At 44.0% G+C, this 26138-nt stretch overlaps 2 protein-coding genes across 13 annotated transcripts in view; both read left to right on the top strand.

The window, feature by feature from the left end:
* LOC133477130 (nuclear factor 1 X-type-like) overlaps window positions 1–18758 on the top strand; it is a 178787-nt gene extending 160029 nt beyond the window's left edge. For 9 of the 12 annotated variants that reach the window (XM_061771526.1, XM_061771525.1, XM_061771520.1 and 6 more), the window contains 4 exons: window positions 1078–1247; window positions 4439–4586; window positions 6634–6722; window positions 13321–18758. In XM_061771526.1, coding sequence (XP_061627510.1) covers window positions 1078–1247; window positions 4439–4586; window positions 6634–6722; window positions 13321–13335 — 422 coding nt within the window. In that variant the 3' untranslated portion in view covers window positions 13336–18758. The remainder of the gene's footprint in view (window positions 1–1077; window positions 1248–4438; window positions 4587–6633; window positions 6723–13320) is intronic. The other 3 variants (XM_061771527.1, XM_061771523.1, XM_061771524.1) reach the window with 2 other exon arrangements.
* Window positions 18759–19952: 1194 nt separating this feature from the next.
* Window positions 19953–25930, top strand: rnf11a (ring finger protein 11a). The gene is made up of 3 exons (XM_061771514.1): window positions 19953–20335; window positions 21547–21719; window positions 24393–25930. The coding sequence occupies exons 1-3, from the start codon at window positions 20237–20239 to the stop codon at window positions 24562–24564; spliced, it is 444 nt and encodes a 147-aa protein (XP_061627498.1). The 5' UTR covers window positions 19953–20236; the 3' UTR covers window positions 24565–25930.
* Window positions 25931–26138: the final 208 nt, after the last annotated feature.

Raw genomic sequence — 26138 nt, 5'->3', positions numbered from 1 at the left:
TTTTTTCATAACCACTAGATGGTGGCATACATTTATAAAAATGTGAAGTTTTTTTTTTTCATTTGCCCCTATACCAATGTATAATGCGCACTATTAACTTTTGACCTTTTTTTGGGAGGGGGGGGGGGGGGAATGTGCATTATACATGAGAAATTACGGTAAATGTAAAGTAGCGGTAGCTGAAAATTCTGCTTAAGTACAGTCACAAAGTACTTTGTTGCATCCCACCTCTGAGAAAAACTGACAAAGGCAAAAAGTTTGACCAACTTGCGCTCTCGTCCTTTGTGAGTTGCGACACACAAGAGACAGTAGGTGACAGACAGAATCACAGATGCTTGTTCGCCAGGCTCCCCTCACCTAGCAGCTTGTCTCTCTTGTTCGTCGTGCCAAATTGCCAACGCCATATAATTGTAGCCGACCAGACAGACAGTGGAAGCTAGTGTGCAGTTTTGTGTGTGCGCGTGTGTTTGTGTGTAGCTGGCTGGCTGGTTGACGAATGTCTCCAGGAGGTGTTTTGTGGCCATTTGGGAGCGGAGATCCTCTGACAAGCTACGAAGGAGAACCGCACAGCGAGGCTACGCCGCTGATTGATTACACCTCACTGACAACCAATCAAAAAGTGGAAAACCCACAGTGTGCCTTTGAGTGAATGTGGCACTTTCCTACCTCAGTGCTAGGCGCACAAATATACAAACGTACAGTGAGTGAGCAAAGTGTGTTTGCATGTGAAGAGATGGAAGGCATGTACACGACTTGGAGCTTTTAGTTGGCTGGTGTTTAAAGTGAGCGGGGCCAGATGTTGCACAATAGCCTACCACAGGAGAACATCACAGCTATTTTCTGTGTCAGGACAATTATAGGCCTGAGCGGCAAAATTATACATAATGGCCGCTGCTCGGTTAAAGCATATGTCTTATTATAGGTTTGCATGGAATACACTGTATGTTATGTACATTCTATGCAGTGTAGTCTGTTTATGATCTTTGCTGAAACAATAGAATGTCTCATCGTAGTTTAACCCAAGTTTTGCTGATATTTTCCATCCTGTTCCTGTCCGCTTCCCACTAATCTCTGCAGGGAGCCCCCGTGCCTCAGCCTCAGCCCTGCACTTCCCCTCCTCCTCAATCATCCAGCAGTCCAGCCCTTATTTCACCCACCCCACCATACGCTACCACCACCACCAGGACCCGCTTAAGGAGTTTGTGCAGTTTGTGTGCACTGAAGGCACAGGACAGCCGAGCGCACAGGTAAGTCAAGGATGGGGACGGGATGAATGGAAGGTTTAAGCAAAAAGACAGATGGGTTGGCGCTGAAGAAAAACAATGGTGAAGTGAAAGGGGGTCCAATCATGTGTCATAAACCGAGGCTTTTGAGTTGGATTGGAGTCGAACATTCATGTCCTCACCAGTAGTGACAAATGTATCTAATGACAAAAAATTATAGCCGGACTATGTTTTTTTTTTACAACTGGAAAAAAAACATACGTGACAACAGCGTTTTGCAGTTGAAAGATGTGAAAATGGGTGTGAAAGAGGAAGCTTTTTAAAATAACAGCATTAAAGTAGCAACGTGACAAGTGGCCACCATCTTTTTGGGGAATGTTCTAACATACAAGCTTATTGGTGGATATTTTCAACTGAAACTTGTCAGCCAATCGGAGAAGTGCTTCCCTGAATAGCAGACAAAACGCAAGTGTGGAGGAGATATATTGAGAAACAATGAAATTATACTGGTTTAATCTAATTTGAAGTCATTATTTGACCAGATTTTCTGTAGGCGATGTCACACAAAAATGTTTTTGTTTTTTTTCCCCAATTCTCCGGAACACATTGTCCGATTTCAAAAGTCTTGGTGCGTTGGGACTCAGGTTGAAGTGGCCAAACTCTGCATTTTGACAGACTGTCACTTTTGCGAAATCTTGTCACATTGCTAGTGAAAGTTTCCATGTAAACAGTGCAAATGGAAGACATTTAAGTAATTGTTTGATTGTATCTGGATGAAATGTAGGGGGGCAGTGGGGAATGGGTGCACTGCTTGGTTGCAACCAGCAGAGGCACTATTGATGCAGTCTCAACGACATTGCTGTCTAAAGAAGTACAACATAACGTCAGCACACGCTCTCGAGGCAGCATTATTCTGCTCATTATAACACCGGCACGCAAACAAAGAACGATTCACTCATCCCATTGAACTGTTTGTAAAAAGAGCAATCGGGTAATTGATTGTTAGTCAATCAAGGAAATACAGTATAACAAAATTAGCAGGCCTATGGATTTCTTTTTCCCCAGGAGGGCAAGAAGTTGCCACATGTGTATCTTTACACTGCCAACTATTGCATATTACACTGTTTTCAGTCATTATTGCAGCACAGTATGAAAGGGATCGTTTGTTTTTTTTAAATGTTTTTTTTCACCCCCCAAAAAAATCCACCTGACCATACCCTATGTTTAAGAGTTGGGAACAAAAATATGTATGAAGACATATTGGAAGGGAAAGATAAAAGAAGCAGAGAGGCCTACTTTTTATTTTGATGACGAGCGTGTCCTCAAAACCGGATGCCAAGGCTGGTGCTGTGGTCCGAGCCACTGTGACCCCACTGTGTCATGGGAGGATGCAGTAAATGTAGCTCATGCAAGAGAAAAAGATCAGGCTGAGTTAGCAGCAAACCCACAGAGGGTCAAATTTAACTTTGTTTAGAAGCGCTCCATAAACGGCCATGGAAACACTTGGAAAATTACAGTCGCATTCCAGCTGTCATTCTGTGTGAGGCGGCTGGGCTCCGAACAATGAGACTAAATCTCTCGCAGGGAACGTCGTATTTTTTTGCACAAAACATGCTGCAGGTTTAAGATTCCGTGCAGAAGCACCTTTCGTTTTCGTAGTAATGTCCTTACACGCTCTCGAATACTTATAAGCTTAAAATGACTTACAGTGCAGAAATGTTTCCAAGGAGCCCCTCATAATCAAATCACCAATCAAACATCATGTGCACCTCAAAATGCTTTTTTTTCTTCTCTCAAATATGCATAACCTGTTCAATAGAAAGGAAGTGATCCAAAATTATCTGAATGAAATTAAATATTTAGCCATTGTGGCGGCACGGTGGGCGACTGGTTAGGACGTCTGCCTCACAGTTCTGAGGACCTGGGTTCAAATCTCGGCCCAAATCTCTCTGGCACTCCGGTTTCCTCCCACATCCCAAAAACATGCGTGGTAGGTTAATTAAAGACTCTAAATTACCCGTAGGTGTGAATGTGAGTGCGAATGGTTATTTGTTTATATGTGCCCTGCGATTGGCTCAGGGCGTACCCCGCCTCCCGCCCAAAGATAGCGGGGATAGGCTCCAGCTCGCCCGCGACCCTACTGAGGAGAAGCCGTAAAGAAGATGGATGGATGGATTTAGCCATTGCCGCTAGCTGACCTGCGCTGCTTTCACTAACAACAGGGCTGTGAACAGAGAGGAGCTACTTTTCAAAAGCACGATCACCTTTGCCCACTTAGCGATTTGGCCACTATATTTAGTGACTTTTGTGACGCTTCTTGCAAATACGTTTCTAATTGGGTTTGATATTACAGCAAAGAAGAAGCCCAGTGGAAGGCAATTACTGAACATTGCCAAAGACATGGCACTCATTTATACGTTGCAAACGCGCATGTTGGAAACTTTTCACCCAAGGTATGCGCTTCCAAGCCGCAAATATGTTGCCGAGGTCGCGCTGTACAACTCGAGATGAGAAAAAGAGTGCGGGAGCGAGAAATGCTGCACACACGCGGGGATGTCAGATTAATGCGACGCATCACAATCATATCAGAGCTTTTTACTGACCCAAAGCATAATCGGTTTAGTACGTTTGTTTTATTGGCACTTTTGTTATGTTTTTTTGTTTTATTTGTTTTTTTACTGACACAACATACATTGTAAATTATTTTGCAAACCCCCATGTTGCAGCTCGCGGACCCCAAGTTGAGAAGCGCTGCTCTCATGCACCTGCATAAAAAAGATTGCTTGGACTGTACACCGCTACTGTAAACTTGGCCTTCGTGTTTTGCACCGTAGACTTCCTTTGTGGTTCCTAAACAGGCACATGCACTTCCGCAACATTTTGACATCACAAATGGATCAAATTGAATGACAACAACTTGTCTACTTCCTCCCTTGTGAAAAGATGTTCTATACCTTCTTTTCTTTTCTTATGTATTCCATTCTTTTTGGCCCGAGTGTTTGACCATTTTACTGTTAGGTTATGTTTGTGTGTGTCCTTGTTGCTGGTGTGTGTATAAGCTACATACGTGTGTGTGTGTGTGCGCTGTTTCCCTCTGTGGGTCAGTGTGTGCGTGTTGGACGTCACTCTTGTGCGGTGTGCCTGGCTCCTCCCCAATGTGATGTCGGTGGGTCGCGTCCCATCCTGCTCACCCTGTCTATATGGTCCGTCTGCAGCCTAATGGAGGTGGCCAGAGCAAAATGCCGGGCTCCTTCCTGCTGCCCCCGCCACCCCCGGTGGCACGCCCCGTGCCCCTCCCCATGCCCGACTCTAAAACCATCAGCACGCCCACCGACGGTGGAGTCAGCTCACCCGCATCTCCGTGTAAGTCACTCCCACTCCCCTCCACAAACCCCCCCGTTACTGCCCCAGTGTCCCCGCAGAATTACCGTAGACGCCAGTCCAAACCAAATTGTCATAGTTTCTGTAATAGAGGCAAATTTATTTCACCTTATTTCCCCCAATTGGCATGTAGGAGTCCCAGTAACTGGATTTCTACATAAAATAGCACATGACTATGACATATTCAGGATGACTACTCCTGTAGTTTTGCCTCGTCTGGCCTTGAGCTGCTTCCAGTAAGATGGCAAACTGCTCCGACTCTCAGCAGCCCCTGGAGGACACCATTTGAAGGACTCTAGCGAACCACAGTGAAAAGCCCAAAGCTATTAGACGCCACGCCTTCGCCATACCAATGGTCCTCTTTCCATCACTTCTCTCTCTCTCTCTCTCTCTCTCTCGCTCTCTCTGACTTCCGCTTCTGTTTCTCTGCTCGTGTCCTTGCGTTCATTTCCTGCCCTTCTTATAATCTAGCTTCTCTCGCTCTCTAGCGTTGGTTTTCATGCTAGCACTGCAAGAGGCAGTGTGGTCTCCCCCCCTCTTCTTGTTGGCTTTGTTGGGTTGTGTAGTTTGTGGGGAAAGGGGGGAGGGTGGGCGGTGGTTGGTGGTCAGAGCAGTGCTAGGCCCCCGTGCACGTTGCTTCTGTATCCAAAAAGCTTTTGATCGGCTCGCAGGCCCCGCATGTCTGCCTCACTGAGGCAATACGCCCCTTTTTCTCGCTCTCTCTTTTTTTTTTTCCTTATTTGATATATTCTCTTCCTTTTCTCTTTGTTTCTCTTTATTTTTTTCCTTTGTAGGGGAGGAAAATTTAGGGCAGTTGGCGTGGACTCCAAAAAAAACCAACAACATAAAAAGAAAACTAAAGACCATCGTGCCCCAATTTAGCACAGCCAATCCCCTTGTCACACTCACACAGATCTCGCAGTAATTGAGAACAACAAACAACACGGAAAACATAATATATTGAGAACAACCTCAACACGAAGGATGAGGCTTTGTCGTACACTGGGGGAGCATGGGAGAGGAGTGTTGAGGTGTGGGTTGGCTGCACCCGCACAGGTGCGGTGAAAGAGTCGGGCCACGGGAGAGGCACTCCAGGAGGGGGCGCCGGACGGAGCAACCGGGGCACCTTCTCATCCCTTTTTGTTTTGACTTTCTCTCTTCCTTTCCTGTCATCCTCTGCCCCCACCTTCCTCCTCTTCTCTACTCTTTCCAATTGACATGTCACTTGATTTATTTATTTATATTGGTATATAAATAAATAGCACCCCTTTTCACTCGTTTGTTTCTCACTGCGGTGGCTGTTGTCACATTTGGTTTTCTTTCCACCTCCAATTCTCAAAGATATTGCATCTGCGGTTATGAACACATCCCCAACCATTTGAAACGGCGCACTCACTGTCTGTCATGCACTGTCACTGTTAACCCCCACCCAGCCATCCGCACCCCCCCGCATCCTCCCTCAAGTCGGTTCCGCTCGGCCACGCTGGAGTCCAGTGAACACAACTGCCCTAAATTTGATCCTTTGACATCGGCACCTGGTGTCGCACGCTCCCCTTCAACCGGCTAAATGTAAACGGAGCGTCGGTTGCCACCGGTGATGAATCCGGTTCTTCTGCTGGTCACCCTATTATTATGTCGACAGTGGGTCCTCAGTGGTTTTGTATGATTACGGGCCCAGGGGCTGCTGAGGATCATTAGTGACTTTATTTGAAATGGCTTCCTCATGTTAGCACTCTTCATTACAGACTCTACATCCCTCGTGCAACCACAGATTACATGGCTAAGTGAAGGGAAATAACAATTAAGTTACCCGCAACACGAGCAAATCATCCGTATGACTAAGAGAGCATCAGTCTCACCGGCCCTTACTGTCTTTTCCCAATATTTCATTTGACAGTGATCTATTGCCATGCACTGAACTGACTAAATTTTTCAAGTAATGATGATGAGCGCATCAAACTCTAGTGTGAGCTCGGTGTGTATGTGTTTGTGTAAAAGCATGTACACACTTGTCTCTCTCTGTTTGTAGCATACTCCACGCCAGGCTCCACAGCTCCCAACCGGTTTGTCGGCATCGGAACACGGGACAACTTTCTGAATATCCCCCAGCAGACTCAGGTACCCTGCCAAACCTCCCTCATTCGACTAACACCCACCCGTCCACCCCTGTGTCACCCGTGTCTCCTCATTACGCGCTTCAAGCATGCACGCTGTGTGACACTTATGTGTCAATAAAATGCAACAACATGGCTTTGGAAGGGACAAGCGGGCCATTCACAGCAATGTGGATATCATTCATTGTGACCCGATTCAAGAGGCTGCTATTTAAAGGCTGTCAGTCTTTAAATGCAGCCCACAAATGCAACCTTCTTTTCACATTATTTTTTTTTTTTTTATTTTTATTTTTTTTTAAAAAGACACACTACTACTATCCTTTGCGGAAACCTATACACACACACCAAAAAAAACTCAAAAGCTTACCGAATCTTATTTCTCCTCAAAAGTCTCAAAACTAATCTGAATACACTTGAAATAAGATTCATCACCTAAAAAAGTAGCTTGTTTTTCGATCATTTTTACTTGTTTCAAGCAAATTTTTACTTGAAATAATTATTTCAATATAGACACACACAAATGGCAATTTTCTTTCTACTTATTTCAAGTAAAGATTAGCTTGAAACAAGTGAAAATTATCGAAAGACAAGTTAACTTTTACGTGATGTGTCTTATTTTTTTAATAGAAATAAGACGGTCTTGGTAAGGTTTTGAGTTTTTGCAGTGTATCCCAACACAGCTTTACTTGAAATGAATTTGGCAAGAAAAAGCAGATGTCGTTAACCTGCGCTAACGCAGTAGTAAAGTCATAATTACAGTATTTATTTATTTTTACCACAAACACTTCTAGGCCATAAATGTAAAACAGTCAAATGAAAAACAGTAACTACTACAGTAACTCAGCATCCCTTCTTGTGCCGCTTGGCAACATATTCTCACACCGCTGCACAAACTACCTCATTGTGCGCCGTTTGCAACCTTAATCTCATGTCGGAAACATCGTAAACCAAAAATCCCCAGTCCTGGATTCTTACTCGTTTGGGCATCTAAACTAAACGTTTCCTGTGTGAGGATAGTATTGCAAATATGGAGCCACCTAGAATAGTGACGTAAGGGAAAGGGTGGGATCATGCGACGCAACCGTAAAATCTCCCACAGACGAGTTTCCCCACTCAGCAACAATGGTATTTACTTGAACACTACAATTTCGGAAGTGTTGTTTTTAAATTCACACGGTAGAAAAAGACAGAGCTGACAATTGAAGTGCTCACACGCTGCGGACTGAGAGACACGACTTGACTGCTCACGCGAAACGTTCAGATCGCTGCTGTATATTTCGGTCGCGTGATTTCGAGATGTTTGTCAGCTGTCAAAACAAATCAAGACGACGTGTGAGGAACGTCAACGCTGGGAAAACGGCGCGAACATCAAAGCACCACGCACGTAGTTAGGCAACGCCCTTCGTAACGAGGCGTTCATATTGTCATAACTCAAATCCGTCAGATGTGTGCAAAAACTGTCACAAATTATGACAATCTTGCTTTGTTCCCCTTTGGACACTGACTGACTATGCCTGATGAGACTTAAAATCAGGCCAAAACTTTTGGGAAACGAGCAATATTACATACATCCTGTTTAAGAGCACTCTAAGACAGTGTTTCCCAACCTTGATCGAACCAAGGCACATATTTTATATTTAAAAAAATAATAATAAAAATCTCACGGCACAAAAATGTCCCAAAAAGTCTATACTGTGGTGACTTGACTTATGAGATGAATTTGTTCTGATTTTGTAACAAAAATTTTAATAAGAAAAATTAGCACTCAGTAGTATTATATATATATATTTTTTTAAATACAGTAATGACATGATTAAATAGAATGTAAAGAATTGAACAGTTTGTGTATCATGATTTCATGCTTCAATGCTCATTGACATTGTACTCCTTCTGGTGTGCGTGCCTTGGCCACCAGGGGGAAGTATAATGCAGCCCTACATAATATACGAACGACTAAGTGACTCAGTACGCTGCGATAACGTTACTAGATTTTTCCAGACGATAAAGAAAATATGCCTGTGAGGATTGTTATTGTTTGTCTACATGTGTTGCTGCACTATTTTCAAATATCTGTTGCTTAAAGGGTTATATACATCGATTCGATGCTAATTCCATTAGCGCACCTATAGCGATTCGGATTGTGTGTTAACATTAAGCTGGAGGACTTTCTCAAGTTGTGTAGTTTGGTTAAATACACAGTGTAATTCGCTTTGTTTAATGTTTTATCTTCAACTGGGAATCAGTACACAGCTTGAAGAAAGCACTTGGCCTCTTTCTTTCTTCTTTATCTCGAAAAACTAAATTAGGTTACCAGGTGCTACAGTGTGCAGCATCAGTAAACCCTCGCTATATCGTGGTTCACTTGTTGTGAATTCAGTGCATTGCATATTATTTTTTTTGTTTTTTTATTTTGTTAATAGGTCAGTGAAGTGCAGTTACTCCCCTGGATAGCTCTGATACAGTTAGGTTTATTGGCTATATGAGTTTAATGTGGTGACAGTGACGCACATAAGATCAATTAGGCTCTGAGTATTCTCAACTCATTCATCTGGTAAATCACCAATTTGCTTGAGAAAACAAAAAACATGACCGGAAAGTTACAGTAAAGTTAAGTTTTAGATAATAAATTCACAAAGCCTGACAAATACCTAACACACACACACTCATAATATTGACAGGAACAAATGTAAGTAAAGAGCAATGTTTAGCTTGATTTTCTACAACTATAGTACTGTAGTTAAAAAGATCCCCACAATGAATTTTGGGTTCCCATAATCCTTTTAGCTGATAATGTCCTCCCGTGTCACACCTGATGATCACGAGTGGTTGGGAATCACTGCTCAGGCCCCCTGAATTGGGACACAGCTAATCCACATCCGAGTGACTATCAGCATTAGACTTTATGGTGGCGCGTTCAGTCAGTTACCTCGAAGACGGCGGCGTAGTTGTTTTGATTTGGATCCAATTCCGTGTGATCTGGTTCAAAGATCAGAATGTTCTTATTTCACCGGCCTTTCATTGGCGTCTGCTTTGATGCTAATGCGTTCATAGCGCTTATGTCGACCAAAATGATGAGCTCAGACACGGCGCTTGTTTGAATTGACATCATAGCTTCCCACATCCAAGACATTGCTGTGAAATGCTCGCAGGGGTGTATTATAACGGGCTCGATATTGGTCATCGCCCACCTACATTGATTAATTTTGTGCACGTATGAAGGCCTTAAGTTTCAGTGCTGGTTTACGGTTTCTGTTCCTATGGTAGTTTCCCTACTGTGAATGTAAACAGCGCCAGTTAGAGCTGGACCAGTGTTGATTTATCTCCACAAGGCCCCACAGTGTGTATTGGAGCAGCGTGTGGGGCCACGAGCGCACTACATTGTGGTTTTCGCCCTGGCTGCGCTCCGCTGCGGGGCTGCAGTGTCTTGGGCCCCCTCCATCACCAACACAACTTTTCTCATTAGGGGCTAACCGCACCTGCCTGCAGCCAACTCGGCTCTGCCGTCCTCCCTACGCGCACATGGAAGCAATCTGCACCCACTCCCCCCCCTCCCCCGCTCCGCTCGGCTGCCGCAGCACAACCCCTCGTTCCCTCTCTCTTTCCCCTCCTGCTGCCCCCTCCCGTGTTTTCAGTTCTCCCCACCTGCACCACTCTTGCGCAGATGTAGCCCTGGCACAGAGGGGACATTCAAACCCCGTCCAAACGTATCTGAGCGTGCATCGAGCACACGCATGAAACACGTAACCCCGTGCCAAAAACTCTTGCCCCTCGTTTTCCCCCTCCTGACGACAGCTTACATCTGTTCTGGAGATCTTATTATCCTCTACAATTGCTTATCAAACGTTTAAATTTTTTTTTTTTTTTTTTAAAACTCCACTCGTGGATGGACCCGTTTCACCAGGGCCCCGAGTGTCGGTACCAAGTGCTTTTGAGCCTCGTAGCCCGAACGAGAGAGTGACGAGGCCTAGCGAGCACGTGATGCCAACTCAAGATTTCCTCTCCGCAGCCTTCTGCAGCTGTCTCTTTGTGGATGAAATTTGGTGGCAGTCGAACACAATCTCAAGTGGGAGTTCGTCTCTGAAGGACCACTGGAAATTGCCGCTTGGAACCAAAGTGCAGGTGGACTTCCTGTGTCCTTTCAGGCATGGCTACTGAGCCTTTTTTGGGGGTCTGCTCGCGATGGATATGCCTACCAAATTTGATGTTGCTCAGAATGTTTGAATGCACATCGGTTTGTTTCAGTACTTTTTGCGGTTCTCTAACAAGGAGCTGCTGTTTAATCTAAGAATGCCCACTTCATTACCTTTCTGTGACTCTTCCAGTCTCCCTGTATCTCTGTTGCAACCTGCTGATGACACTCTGTGACACCGAAAACATCTTGTTTGGTGTCGCCTTGGTCTCACGATGAAGAGGAGGACTGTTTAAATACCAATCTTAATTGAACCAGGAAAACTATTGGTCCCTTCATGGATCGAACACCTGTTGTGAGTTTTGCCAAGCAGTTCCTTGTTAAAGAACAGCAAAAAAAAATGTTGAATAGTTGAACACGTGCGTTCAAACGTTTAGAGGTCAAATAGATTTGACCTGTAAAGCTAGCATTTTAGGCTCATCCTGAAATTTGACGGAAAAAGCCCAATATCCCTTAATTGAGAGGAGAGGGAAAATGCGGTCTGAGGAGCCGTCTGGTGGCCAGACGTGAGCAGTGCAGGCAGAGCGATGTCGAGAGGACAGCAGGGAGGCCAAAAAAAAAAAAAAGCCAGGGACAGAGCACTGGGGAGAGGGGAGGAAAAAGAGCAAGGGAGTTAGTTGAAGCTCACTGCACTCCACAGTCACGTCCCGGCTGTCTGGTTGCTGCTGGCAACCAGACATGATGTCATAGGCTGTTGGACTTGGACGAGCAAAGGGGGGGGGGGGGGGGGTCACTTTCCACTGCCAAGGATTACACGGGGAGGGTGATTACATGGAGAGGAAGAGCGTAGGGGGTTAATGGAAGTGCAAGCCAGGAGGGGGAATCTGCTACAAACGCTCAAGAATCAGGACAAGGAAAGAAGAGGGAGGATTGGCCAAACGTTGGAGGGCTTCGAACAAAACGGGGGGACAACGTGGCGGCCTGGTTCGGCGCTTCCCGGGTCGAGGCCTGTGGAATGCGAGCAGAAGCCAGTGCGCGTCGGCCTGTGCCAAAACTTGCTCTCTGAAAGGAGTCTTCGCCCCTGTGCTGTTTAATAACACCGTTGAGACTTTTTTATCAGTAGTCTGAAACCGGATCCACTTTTCAGTACAATACGAGCGTTGCTGGCCTGCTATTTATAGCTGTGAACCAAGTGTTTGTAACGAGTAGAAGGCTTGAGTCAGCCCTCTTGAAAACAGCGAGTGGTGGAGTTGACATTATTATTATTATTATTTTGATTTTTTTTACAACGTGCAGTACAGCTGACCTCAGCAAATAACAAAAACAGGAACCGTAGAGTGCCACCTGGTGGTCGACAAATGATCTCGGTGGCTTCTACCTTTGCATTAGAGCAGCTCAAAAACATTTTTAAAAAGGACAGACGCCTGAAAAAGAAAAGTGTACCGTATTTGTTTTGATATTAAAATATAATTTATTCTCATATTGATGGTATCCATTATAATTATTACAATTGTAATGAATTATATAATTATTGCACTTTGTCTTATCCAGACAATTACTATTACTATGAATGAATCCCATCAATTTTAGAAAAAAAAATGCTAGATTAATATGAAAAAATATAGGACTCAGTTGTCCATCTGCGGCATGTAAATTTGCCATACGTTGGCCAACCATATTAAACGTAAACGTTGACAGGTTTGGTTTTCAATGAACAAAATAAAGTGGCACCTTTGACGATAACCACAAAGCCTGATTTGTTCATATTTGGAAATGTGGAAATAATGTAGATTAAATTCATCTGTTCTTTAGTCAAACTGGCAATAAAAAAAAAACAACCTGTAGGGTACATTAGTAGAGTAACATTGGAACATTCGGTGTGTGTGTGTGTGTGTGTGTGTGTGTGTGTACAAGACGTTAACTGCTGTAAAAGAATAAGATTAAATGTACCTGACTTTCTGGTCTACATTCAAATTCATTTATGTTTGGCCGTTCTGTACTGAGCAGCCTTTCGTACCACTTCCATTTCTGGTTGTCTAGTCTTCGTCATCATAGCATGCTTGCTTTAATTCTAACAATTCAATTATCTTTTTTTTGTTTTTGCCATCACTCTACGGTTCTATGGCAGCATTGCAGCAAACAAAAAGAAAGACACTAATGACGTCAGTCCTTTAGGTGCTCACTGAGCTGAAGTCTTGCATGTTGTCCCGTTTAATGGCATTTTTATACCTAGTTGTATGACTGTAGACATCTTCCAAATCTGAATCTTTTTTTTTTTTAATTGAATTTCAAATCATGCAACCTTTGGACGGTGGCTCCACTGTAAATACTCCCCGTGCCACCCATCGCGTTTATTTTGTGGGTGTTCAGTGGCGTCCGTTTCGTGCTTCCTGGGGGTCCTAGCGCATGTATACCCTTCATTGCCAGCAGCGAGACAATGCATGACTAATTGTTTGCCTTTTCTCCTCCACAGTCCTGGTTCCTCTGACAAGGTCTCGACGAATCAACAGCTAAAATGGTGTCATGAAAATTGGGGGGGGGGGAAAAGCAGACTGCTGACACTAAAAAAAGTTTCTTTATGGCCCACATTGTACAAAGTACGACTACGGAGCCCCCACATGGCCCCACCCCACGTGACCCCCTCTGATCCGACTCAATTTGAACTGGAACGTTCGTAACCCCCCCCCCCCCCTTCGGAAATGCAGGAGGCCTCACTGAGATGGAGTGGACAGACTCAGAATGCCAGGCGGAAGACGAGGAACTGTCACACGCTCATCAAGGAAATGTTGGACAGGAGACACAAATATGGCAACCTGGCAATTGACCAATTTTTACATTTGTGTTTTTTTTTTTTTTTTTTTAAATCACTTTTATTTTTTTATCATTTTATCATCTCCACCACGAAACTCCACGCATTGGCTCGGGAGGTTAAAAAAAACAAAATGGTAGTCGGTGATGGCGCCTTCTCTTGTTGTGATCTCAAAGATCCCCGTGGCGTCCACCTTGAGGACCACCACCCACCAGCAGCACCACTCGGGTTCAAGACCACAAACGCAGCCACATCCCTGCGCGCCGCCCCCCTCCCCCTCCCTCACGCACCTCATTCGCTCAGCCCTGAAGACCCATTGATTTGCGATTGGCCAATCCCGGTGACACCATCAGATGGTGTGACGTATATGCACTAAGTGGCTGGTCTTTTTTTTTTTTTTAAATAATTGTTTACCTGTCCAAGTACCAGGGCACCTTTTTTCGCAGGGAGGAGAAGATGCGTTAGCCAGTTGAAAGCGTTTGAAAACACTAAAGGCTGCATGTGCTCTTTCATCCCCTCACCTATGCACTATTAATTCTCATTAGGGATGAACAGAATTGCACATGGACAGCCACGAGGGCGATGAGGGAGGCCGGCTGAGCGCCGCTTGACAGAGATGTGGCTGTGCGTCGAGGTCTACTTTAACCCCTCAAGTGCACCACACACAAATACCGACACACACACACACACACACACACAATTGCAACCATTTTCCCTAAAATAGTCTGTCACACAGCCACTCATCTTTTTTTTCCGAATTAGGGATGGGCACAATAATAGATTACTCATGTCCTGAAGCCATTGAGACAAAATGGAAGGAAGTGCTTGGCGAGGAACTCTACAGGTCATCGCGGCGGACGCGTTCCAGGCCCACCTGCAATGTAGAAACACCATATACAGTAATAAGCTTCTCTTTTTTTTTTTTTTTAAACAAGCTTTAAACATTTTCGGAATTATTATATCACCCTCTAACTTACTAAAACACACTTTTTAAAGTATTTCTTAGCGCCAGTTCTCGCTCGCACAGTTCTCCAAATAAGAGGCAAAGCGTGCGTGCGTCGCTCCCACTTCAAGTTCACTGTAAAAGTGACACATATAACAAAAGAGAAGCAAACATTGTATATTAAAACACCAAAATGTTCAACCAAACAAATAATTTCATCGAAGAAAAAAAAAAGTCAGCTAGCATAACGCTAACGTATAACAGGAAACCAACTGCTACTTTGACACACACGGAGCAGCAACACATACAAACTGACTTGCCTGTGTTCTGCAAAAAAAAAAAAAAATATATATATATATATATATATATATATTATTTAAAAAAATACAGCGGGAGCATGAACGATGAACTGCAATATAGCAGGGGAGCACTGTAGTTTGTTTTTAAAAGTACAACATTGGAAGATTAGGTATCGTATATCCATGCCTGGCATACAAAAAAAGAACAAATCCGGGAAAAGTAATCAAATGCCCATCCCTGTTCACGATTTATTTTACAGGAAGACGCACACACACACAGCATGAGCTTCATATTATTAGCTTTCATTTAGCTTGTAGGGGTTCTTTTTCTTTTGATCTCCTCTTTTATTGGCAGATTTTTCTTCTTTTTGGTTTTGTTCCACTTGGATTGTTTTGCATGTCATAACACTTTCCGCTGTAGTTTCTATTATAGCACGCTTCGGACCAGGCCCGGATTTCAGTGAGCAGATGTCAACTAAACAGTGAAAACTTCTCAAAATCTCTCGCGCGTACGGACAGCACGGTAACACCAGCTCATCACACACAATCCCCTGCGTTGCTTCACCCTGTAGCCCAGTCAAAGAAATACACAAACACACACACGCGAACATCAGTCATAGAATGATAAAGGGAAGCCTTTATATTTGGTTCTCCAAAATGCCTTTGTTAATGGTTTTTCATTCATTGAAGATTTGTCTAAATTGACATTTGTTACATGTAAATGTTCACATAAAGAATTTGCATCATGACACAATCCAGCATCCAAGGCCGACATCAAAAAATAACTGGACTGCCTCGCTGTTGGTTCCGTTTTGCAGGGATAGTGGAGACTGAGACACAGCTCTCGGCTTCTTTAGTAACAGTAACAGTCTATGTACTAAAACATATATGACAACTATTAACAGTAAAGATGAAAGTGCCACTGTATTCCCTTCATGCAATTAGTATTCAACTTCAGGTTGTTTTCCTGCATGGGAGCTAATGCTCACTGCTAAAAAAAAAAAAAAAAACTTCGGCCTCCAACAAGGTTTGCGAATTCCGCATGAATTATCACGTTTTGCATTGAAGTGACATAAATTCATGAAAAAGAACAAAGCGGACAAATATATGGTACAACAAACCTGGATCAAGAAATTGTATCGGTAGCAGCAGCCTTTTGATTCTGACATGTCTTCCTTTGGAGAAAAAGAAAAAGAAAAAAATCCCATCCCACAGTTTGGGAAAGGCTGGCCTGGACAAATTTTTATACAGGACTGCTTTTGTAAAGACAGAGAGAGACAGATCTTACACATATACTGTATATTTCTGATATATGCTCCTTTTTTAACGTTTTTCTATGCGAGCTGGTGGGCAGTCTAGTTATTTTCTGAAGCCTCCCTTTCCAGGAAGCCCTTTGGGTAACACCGCCTCAACCAACCTTTGCAGTACAAACCCCAAACGACACCACACACACGTGCAGCAGCGCAGCGTTCTAACACCTTCGATGAACGTGTCAACAAATTTTGACTGTAGGGTTGAAGAAGAAGAAGAAGAAGAAAAAGTGTTTTGTTTTTTGATGGAAAGTATTATTATTGAGAACTATGTGTCGATTGAGCCACGTGCAATGCATTGGGTAGATCATTGTGTTTGTCTGTTAGAGATTTTTAAGAAAGCTATGAGAAAAGAGAAAAAAAAAATGTATTTGTCTCAAGTCCATAAGCTCCGGGACTCTAAACTTAGAGGGCCATGAGAAAAAAAAAAGAAAAAAAATCCTAGTCTTTGTAAGTTGGGGGTATTGTTTTTATTTCCTTTGTCTTTTTTTTTTTTTTTTTTTAATGTTTCTGTGTAATCATTTGTTTATATTAAAAAAAAATGCGAGAGGGCTGAAGGAAAACAAATATACACAACTTTATCATCAAGTAAAAACCGGTGCTCCTTAAACACTATCAATTCCATTCAGAAAGATTATAAACGAATGGTAATGAACAAAAAAATAGCAGCATTACTCCTCTTCTGTCTCTCTCACTATTTGTATTCTTCTTCTATTGAGGAGAGGGGGGGGGGCGGGGGTTCCCGATCCTAAAATGAAGTTGACTATCAAGTCAGGAAAGTCAGGCAACGTTTTACCCGAGCGCTGCCTAAAACTCACCAGCAGGAAACCCCAAACATTGGCCTAAATATATATATATATATATATATATATATATATATATATATATATATATATATATATATATATACACACACACACACAGACACACAAATAAACAACAGCAAAAGAAGTCCTCCCATGGAGACGCGGTGAGGCGACGGCTAAAAGTAGAACGCGGCCAAATAAACGCGGCGAGACCGTTTTCTCCTTGGGCGGCAATGCGAGCCTCTCCCCTGATGCACCCCCTAACAGCCCCCCAACCCCAACACCCCCTCCACCTGCCTCTGTAAATGACTCTTGTAGTGCTTGTGCTGTAGTGTATAGTTTCCCAGCAGTTAAAGGTTGTCCCTTAAAAGTGCCTTTTGTTCACAGACTCCATTTTTGTAATCCAGTATTTTTTATTTTTTTTTGGTTTTGTTTTGTGAGCTGGTGCCGCGCTCGAGCACAACTTTTAAAATGAACCATTATTGTTCCTCCCTTCTCTTCCTTACATCTATATTCTGAAATCTACATACAGATGTAAATGGTGTGAATTAGTTCTTTATCGATAAATAATGGCAAAAAAAAAAGTGTCATTGTTCCGTTGTTGCTTTGTTTCCTTTCTTCCCCTCCTTGTCTCCACTGTCTATTTTCTCTTCGACACTCGAGTAGTATGTAACTGTGTGTCCGTCACTCTCGCTCACTGGCTCGCTCTCCCCCGTTGAAGGGTGGGACAAAAAAAAAAAGAGAAACTTTTTTTTTTTTTTTTTTTTTTTTTTTTTTGTCTGAACAGAATGCAGTTAGCTCACATGTTATTCTTGTCTGTATGCTTCACATTGTATCGCCATACCCATCACTTCTGCTTCTCCATTCAACAGCTAATGTATGTGAACAAATGACGCTGACGGGCTTTTGGGGGTGTCCCTGGGTGGGCTTTTAGGAAGGGATGAGCGGGTTCAGGGGGAGTTTTGGGGATGCAGGAAGTGGAATTAACTGCTTGGGGATGTTGGAACAGGGGCTGCTCGAACTAGGATAAGAGCTTGCTCTTTTGTTTTGGTTATTTATTGTTTGGCTTTGTTTTACTTCCCCTTTTTGTTTCATGATAATTTGGATTTATTTTTTTATATATATATATAAAAATATATATATATATTTGCTTTCAGGGTATGCTGTGTTTAAAAGCTCTTTAAGGACAGGAAGCCTTGGACTTAAAATGAAAGCTACAAGCACCTTATTGCCGGACTTATCCTGCATGAGGTTGAAGGGAAGGGGGTGGGGTTTGCGTTTTTTTGTTCCCCCAAAATGAATCTCAGCTAAGTATTATCGTTAATGCCGGGTTTTACACAGTAAAACTCTCAGCAGTATTAACTACTTACAACACACCGGCCGGCTGTGCGAGAGGTCATCGCGAACGTGACCTCTCGGGGAGTGGGGGGAGGGGGGGGGGGGGGTTCTCCCATTATTTGTCCCCTTCTGCCCCACCTCATGCTGGACAGCTCCAGGTCTGTGTTCTCTCGTTTAGTTTGTTTTCTTAAGCGTGTATGGTTACTGGTGTACTCGGCAGCAGCCTCCTCGCCCCCCCTTTAGTCCCAGCTCCTCTGCGCCTCTGTCTACACACCACTTCTTTGTGAGAACACCCCCAGAGCTCTAGGTGAAATGCATGTTAATTACAGTTTCTTTTCCATAAGAAGAAAAACGCAGTTTGAGAAGAGCAGCACCTGATTGAATAAAAAGGATGTTCTTGACTGTACCGGCCCGCTGTCATGTGTCTTTATATCTAGTACAGCAGTACACCAACCTCTAACAGACACACTTTAGCCACCGAACAAGTGGATGGCCACAGAGAGGAAACAAGCGACGATAAAGGAAAGCGTGTCGAACAAGGGTCGCCAATCTTTTTGACACAGAGTGCTACTTCTTGGGTGCTGACTAATACAATGAACTACCAAGTTTGAGTCACACCTCTGAAATAACAAAGTTGCTTAAAATACCTTTATATGCTTTGTTTCAAATGAATGATATTTATGTATGTGAAGACACTGATCATGTTAATTTATCACGATAATGATCCACGATGATTTAACACGGTAGGAATTTGATACATAATATGCAACACTTCATTTCTGCAAATCTGCGCAAGTGTTGACATTTTCAAATGCTCACTCCGAGAACATTCCTAGGAAATCACAATGTCCCATCACTGGTAAGTTATTTTTAGAACAGGCCCATGGGGTACTCTTGGGTTCCTGGGGGTTTACCGGATGCCCGTGGGCACCATGTTGGTGACCCCGGGATGTTTTAAGACGCTGTTGGCAATGGTAGCATTTCAGCGACAGACAAACCGTGCTTTGTTTTCTAGTCACAGGGACATTATGAAATTATTTAGTTTATCATTATTCTAAAACTAAAGACATATTTGTGTGTTGTTTCTATGTGCCCTGCGATTGGCTGGCGACCAGTTCAGGGTGTACACTGCAAAATCACAACGAAGGAACTGGGAGTAATGTATTAAAGTAAGAATATTTTGAACTTCTTTTAAAAAAAATTCTTTTTAAAAAAGTAAACCATGAAAATCGGCAAAGAAAAAAGCAAATAGATTTTTTTTTTCCAATATACATGCATTGCCTATGAACGTTGGCCCCACCAAAGTGGCCGCCACGTAGGCACGTCGCTTAGTCGAGCTGATACAGCGCGCTGGACGTATCTATTTTTAAATTCATATCTGTGTCATGTCCGTGCGAGTTACCGACAAGGACCCCCGGAATTCATTACCTTGTAATTGTCCGTATAAAAGGTATATAACTTCCGAGACTGTACTTTGATTATAACACGATAAATATTTTAAATTTACTGTTTTGTGTTAAGAGAATTTAAAAGTTTTAAATTGCAAAAAAAATAAATAATAATGGTGCATTTTGAGTCGTGACGAGTTGCGCCTTCTCTTGCGGAAGTAGCCAAAAACTCTCGGGCGAGACTTCCGGTCTACATTTTGTAAACAAGTATTTAGGACACGAAAATAGAGAAAACTCGTTCGGACACTTCAAATTAGTGTCACCAGCTGGCCTTTTTGTTCTTCCGAAAACAGCGGGGAGAGCTAATTTCGTGACGTCACGTCGAATTTTGGCCACACTTTAGTTTGTAAAAACACCGAAGAAGAAAAGGGAAAACAAGCTAGTCGCGTCGTCGTCGAGCGCCTGCGTGTGTGTCGCTCATGCTGCTCTCACTTCAATGGGGAACTGCCTGTTTTCTCAAGGAGCGGATGATCTGTCTCTGCTGAACGAGTCCGAGGGGGGCAGCCTGCCCGGAGAGCCGCCGCCGCCCTACCAGGTGACCCGGGCCGGCCCCACACCGACCTGGCGACCTACACGATAGCCAACGAGAGTCGGCGGTGGCTGGAGCTTCACCACTCAACCACCTGCTGATTAAACCAATAACATTTACACTTTTGTGCTCCTTATACTAGGCACACAATGTGATGAAATCTCCTGCAATACCATTTTTGTTTCACACAATGCTTACGTTTGTTGTCTCCGTCAGAGTGGTATTCATTTAATGCTAAGTAGGACACATTGCTTTTAAAGTACAACCACAATAATGAGCCCATTGTTCAATGAATACATTTATTTCTTATTCTCTCTCTCTCGCTCTCTTTAATTTAACACGCCCCGAGTTCGATCTGCCCATCCTGTGTAACGTTGAGTTTAAAACCTGGGACAGCACTTCTGAAAAATGTAATTGGGAGAGGCTGGCACAAGACATTTTGTTGAAACGACCCAGCTGCACGGCAGTGTGTGTCGTCAATCATTGCCAACTGTGGGCCTGCGAAGCCCTTTTGAGACTCTTGTGATTAAGGGCAATACAAATAAACTTGACAAATGCAGAGTTGAATGAAGTCATAAGTTATATGGCATGACTCCTTCTTGTAACTGTCTCCCAAGTTCGCTCTTGGGTTATTCAGAAGCTACAAAATTGCATTGCTGAATAGACAATATGTCCAAATAACTTTTATTTCTGCCATTTCAAAGAAATGTTTCCACAAAGGGAAAGTTCTCCCTCATTCTCATTTTGCCTGCTGGAACTACTGTGCGGGCTGGTTCGCACGTTTGATTTAAAGATACAAAAACAGCCATTGCAATTTGTCTCAGGTTTTGATCAATCACATTGCACATGCTCGATTCATGTATTTGCGCAGCTTCCCAAAACCTGCAAAATGAACTGCGTGGAAGTTTTGGCTTGCACGATCCTGGTTAGTAGATCAGGACCATAGCGTGTCCAACACCGAACAATATCTATTGTAGTGCCAAGACTGACCTGTGAGAGGCAGCATAGTGCCCCATGACATCCAGACTGACAGAAAGCAAAGGTTGTAGAAGTAGAAGAAGCTAAGCTAATATCGCTCAGCATAATCATCTGAGAATCAAATCTTTGCTGACTTTTGATAAAATGCTCCAAAAAATGTGGTGACTGTTTCATACCGAGGACCTCCTTGTACAAAGCATGTACAGTCGGCTGACTTAAGTTTTCGTTTGGCTTTCCAGGAGCACCCGCAGCCTGTGCCCGTGTACCATCCCAACCCCGGAGAGAGTCGCCTGGCCAGTCAGCTGAGCGAGGAGGAGCAGGTCCGCATCGCCCAGCGTATCGGCCTCATCCATCACCTGCCCAGGGGCATCTTTGATCCGGGCTCCGACCCGTCAGACCGCAAAGTCAAAGAGTGAGTCGGGAATATTATACATTTGACTTTTGGGCGGATTTGACGGAGAGTTTTGTGCTCCCACTGCATTCAACAGAATACTTTACATTTGTATCCAATACATATCTACCATCCAAATCAGAATCAGAATCATCTTTGTTTGCCAAGTATGTCCATAAAAACACACAAGGGATTTGTCTCCGGTAGTTGGAGCCGCTCGAGTACGACAACAGACAGTCAATTGACATAGAACAACACTTTTGAGACATAAAGACATTGACAAAAAAAAGTCACTGAGCAATAAAGGGTTGCTAGTTATCTGGTACATTATTGTTATTATTTTATTTTTTGACAATTGTACAAAAAGATGCAGAGTCCTCTAGCACCAAGAGCAGTTCGAATGACTAATATTGCAATAGTCCGGTGCAATGACCATTGTGCAAAGGGGCGTCGAGACTTCAAGCGACTAGTACGATAGTCTGGGACAATGTTGATTGTGCAAATGTTGCAGATACTCCTCAATCAGTGTGCACATGGAGCAGGTGCTACTCTGGCATGAGTGGCCAGTATTAGTCAACAACAGATATGCAAATAGTGCAGCGTGGCGAGTATACTACAGTGAGTGCACAAGTAATGTATAATTGGCCCCACAGAAATGTGACAACAAACTCAAGACAAAAAGACAAAAAACTGCCAGTATGTTGCAATGGAATTGTAGGTTAGCTGTTTAAGAAGTTGATTGCAAGAGGGAAGAAGCTGTTGGAATCCCGGTGACCGGGATGCGGAGGGTCCGAGAGGATTTTGCACGCTCTTGTCTTAGTTCTGGCAGCGTGCAAGTCCTCAAGGGTTGGTAGGGGGGTACCGACAATCCTTTCAGCAGTTTTGATTGTCCGTTGCAGTCGGAGTTTGTCCTTTTTTGTAGCAGCACCAAACCAGACTGTGATGGAAGAACACAGGACTGATTCGATGACCGCTGTGTAGAACCGCCTCAGCAGCTCCTGCGGCAGGCCGTGCTTTCTCAGAAGCCGCAGGAAGTCCATCCTCTGCTGGGCCTTTTTGAGGACGGAGTTGATGTTGATCGCCCACTTCAGCTCCTGAGAGACTGTAATTCCCAGGAACTTGAAGGTCTCGACGGTTGACACAAGGCAGCTGGACAGCGTGAGGGGGAGCTGTGGCGAAGGATGCCTCCTGAAGTCCACGATCATCTCTGCAGTCTTGAGCGTGTTCAGCTCTAGGTTGTGTCGGCCGCACCGCAGCTCCAGCTGCTCCGCTTCCTGTCGCTATGCTGACTCGTCACCGTCCTCGATGAGGCCGATGAAAGTGGTGTCATCTGCAAACTTCAGGAGTTTGACAGCCGGGTGCGTTGAGGTGCAGTCGTTCGTGTAGAGAGAGAAGAGCAGCGGAGAGAGGACACAACCTTGGGGCGCCACAGTGCTGATGCTGGGTGTGGATTAGGTGGCCTCCCCCAGCCTCACATGCTGTGTCCTGCCCGTCAGGAAGCTGTAAATCCACTGGCAGGTGGCAGGTGAGACGCTGAGCTGGAGAAGCTTGGAGGAAAGGAGTTCAGGGATGATGGTGTTGAACGCTGAGCTGAAGTCCACGAACAGGATCCTCGCATAGGTCCCCGCGCTGTCGACTGGATGTCGCTGTTCTAGGATGAAGTGCAGTCCCATGCAGGGGGTCTAACAGGGGGTCTGTGACGCTCTTGAGGTGGTCCAGCACGAGACGTTCAAAGGACTTCATGACCACAGATGTCAAGGCGACAGGCCTGTAGTCATTTAGACCCGAGATTGCAGGTTTCTTGGGGACTGGGATGATGGTGGAGCATTTGAAACAGGATGGTACTTCGCACAGTTCCAGAGATCTATTGAAGATCTGAGTGAAGACTGGAGCGAGCTGGTCAGCGCAGACTTTGAGGCAGGATGGGGACACGTGGTGTGGGCATGTCGCTTTGTTAATCTTTTGTTGTTTGAAGATGCGTCTCACATCCTGTTCGCGGATGGTTAACGGAGAAGTCGGTGGTGTGATAGTGGTCGGTGGTGCAGCCGGGTGGGTGTTGGGTGTGAAAGTGCCCTTTTCAAATCTGCAGTAGAAGGTTCAAGTCGTTGGCTAGTGTGCTATTGTTCTCAGCTTGGGGGGGATCATCGCTTGTAATTTGTGGAATGCATGCCAGACTCATTTAGAGTCGTTAGCGCTAAACTGTTTTTCCAACTTTGCTGCATAGTTCCTCTTTGCAATGTTAATTTCTTTAGTCAGCTGGTTTCTAGTGCGATTATACCGGGCCCTGTCCCCGCTTTGATATGCGTCCTCCTTAGCTTGGCGAAGCTGCTTAAGTTTGGCAGTGAACCACGGCTTGTTGTTGTTGAATGTGCGAAATGACTTTGTTGGTACACACACCTCTTCACAGAAACTGATATAGGATGTGACAGGGTCCGTATATTGATCCAGGCTGCCAGCTGAATTTTCAAAGACACTCCAGCCTGTGCAGTCTAAACAGCTTTGAAGTTCCATCTTTGCTTCACCTTCAAAATCCACCCATTCATTGTCTATATAGCGCTTGGCCTCATAGATAGCTAGATACTTTATTCATCTCTTAAAGTGCGTTGAAAGCCAGCCACCAGAGTATGTGTGTACTGCATGAATGGCAACACGTGTATACGCAGGCTCAATGGACCTTTTCCGTGTCTCTTGCAGGTGTGTGATCTGCATGATGGACTTCGAGTACGGCGACCCCGTCCGGTTCCTGCCGTGCCTGCACATCTACCACATGGACTGCATCGACGCCTGGCTCATGCGCTCCTTCACCTGCCCGTCCTGCATGGAGCCCGTGGACGCCGCGCTGCTCGCCACCTACGAAGCCAACTGAGCCCCGCCCCCACCCGCCCGGACCCCACCCAGACCCCAGGCCTCCAAGTAACCGCACCTTGTTAGCCCAAACTCTCCTAGCTGCTGGACACGGGTAGCCCAGACCATGTGGTGTTGTGCACATGTTCTCGAATTACGTACACGTGTTGAAACTGTACATTACAGTAATCGCTTGGATCTGATTGGTCGGTAAACTGTTTGGTTGTTTTTTTTTTCCAGCGGGACAGTGTGCCAAATTGAACTAGAAGAAGAAAGAAATGTATACACGTAGCAACGCATTTCCTGTGATTCATTAAACTTTTACATAGCCTCAAATGTATATTTATATTTTAGATTGAGTTTTTATGGCAGTTAGGCGTCACAAATGTCACTGAAGTGTCTTTGTAATGTGCAATACGTAATATCAACAGATAGAAAGCAGGTACAATAGACATGATTTAATACTCGAACAGGAATAGAGAGTTCCTTCATTTCCCCACAGGATTAATTCATTCATGAATCAATGTGATATTAGACAAAAAATGATTGGGATCACTTATGAAGTGAGTCTCTACTTTTTCCTTTATGGTGTGCAGAACATCCTCTTGACTTTGTCAAGAGCAAAGTCAAATCGTATGGCACCATTTCACCTTTAAAATATATGAAGGAGTATTAGGACCACTCTGCAAAATAGGATGTTTTTTAAATCACACAATTATTATTATTAGTTAAAACTTAGTTCTTTTCTTTTTTTGTTTTTATAACAAATGACAACATATTTCAACTTTATTGTCCTAGTCTCTTGTCAGTGTGGCCCTGATACTTCTTTATATAAAGACAATTGAGATAGGTTTGTTTATTTTGCAAATGTTTAACATTAGTTTAATTTTTTAATATAAATCTGATGTAGTTTTATTATAGAGGGCTATGAGTTTAAGAAGTGTGTGTCTGTTTTTTGTTTTGTTTTTTGATGATGTTTGACAGTTTAGCTGCTGGCCTTGTTATTGCAAGTGATACATTTCCACCAAGCCTTTTTTTTTTTTTAGTTTGCTTGTTGCCAGCAGTAGAGTTGAATGTATCTATCGGCATATAGCGAGTGAAATGTTTTCATTTAGCCCGGCTGCTGTGCCTTGTAAGATTGAAGGAAGTGCGGAATCTTGTGACGTACAATCATGTCGACTGTGTTCTTCCAAGTCGTAATCGTCCACTAGGGAGAGCCACACACCAGCACTCTTCTCATTTGTGTCACTCTTTTCATTTTGTTTTCTTTTTTCCCCCCCACTCTGCTGCTGCTGCTGCTCACTCATCAGTTTTAATTTATATGTGCAATCCACAAATGTGTCGGAAAGGTGATCTAACCATCATTAAAGCTGATAATACATTTCAAACCACTGTATTTTCGTCTCGTTGACATCGATGGCGCAGCACGGTGCCGTAGTGGTTAGCGCATCGGCTTCACAGTTCAGAAGTTCTCAGTTGGAGCCTTTGACTCCAGGCTTCCTACGTGAAGTTGGCACGTTCTCCCCGTGCTTGCGCGGCGTTTCCGCGGGGACTCCGATTTCTTCCCACATTCCAAAAACATGCGTGTTGGGTTCA

This window comes from Phyllopteryx taeniolatus, chromosome 4 (assembly GCF_024500385.1).
Source record: "Phyllopteryx taeniolatus isolate TA_2022b chromosome 4, UOR_Ptae_1.2, whole genome shotgun sequence".
NCBI lineage: Eukaryota > Metazoa > Chordata > Actinopteri > Syngnathiformes > Syngnathidae > Phyllopteryx > Phyllopteryx taeniolatus.
The sequence above is the reverse complement of the archived record's forward strand: the minus strand, read 5'-3'. Positions and strand labels throughout refer to the sequence as shown.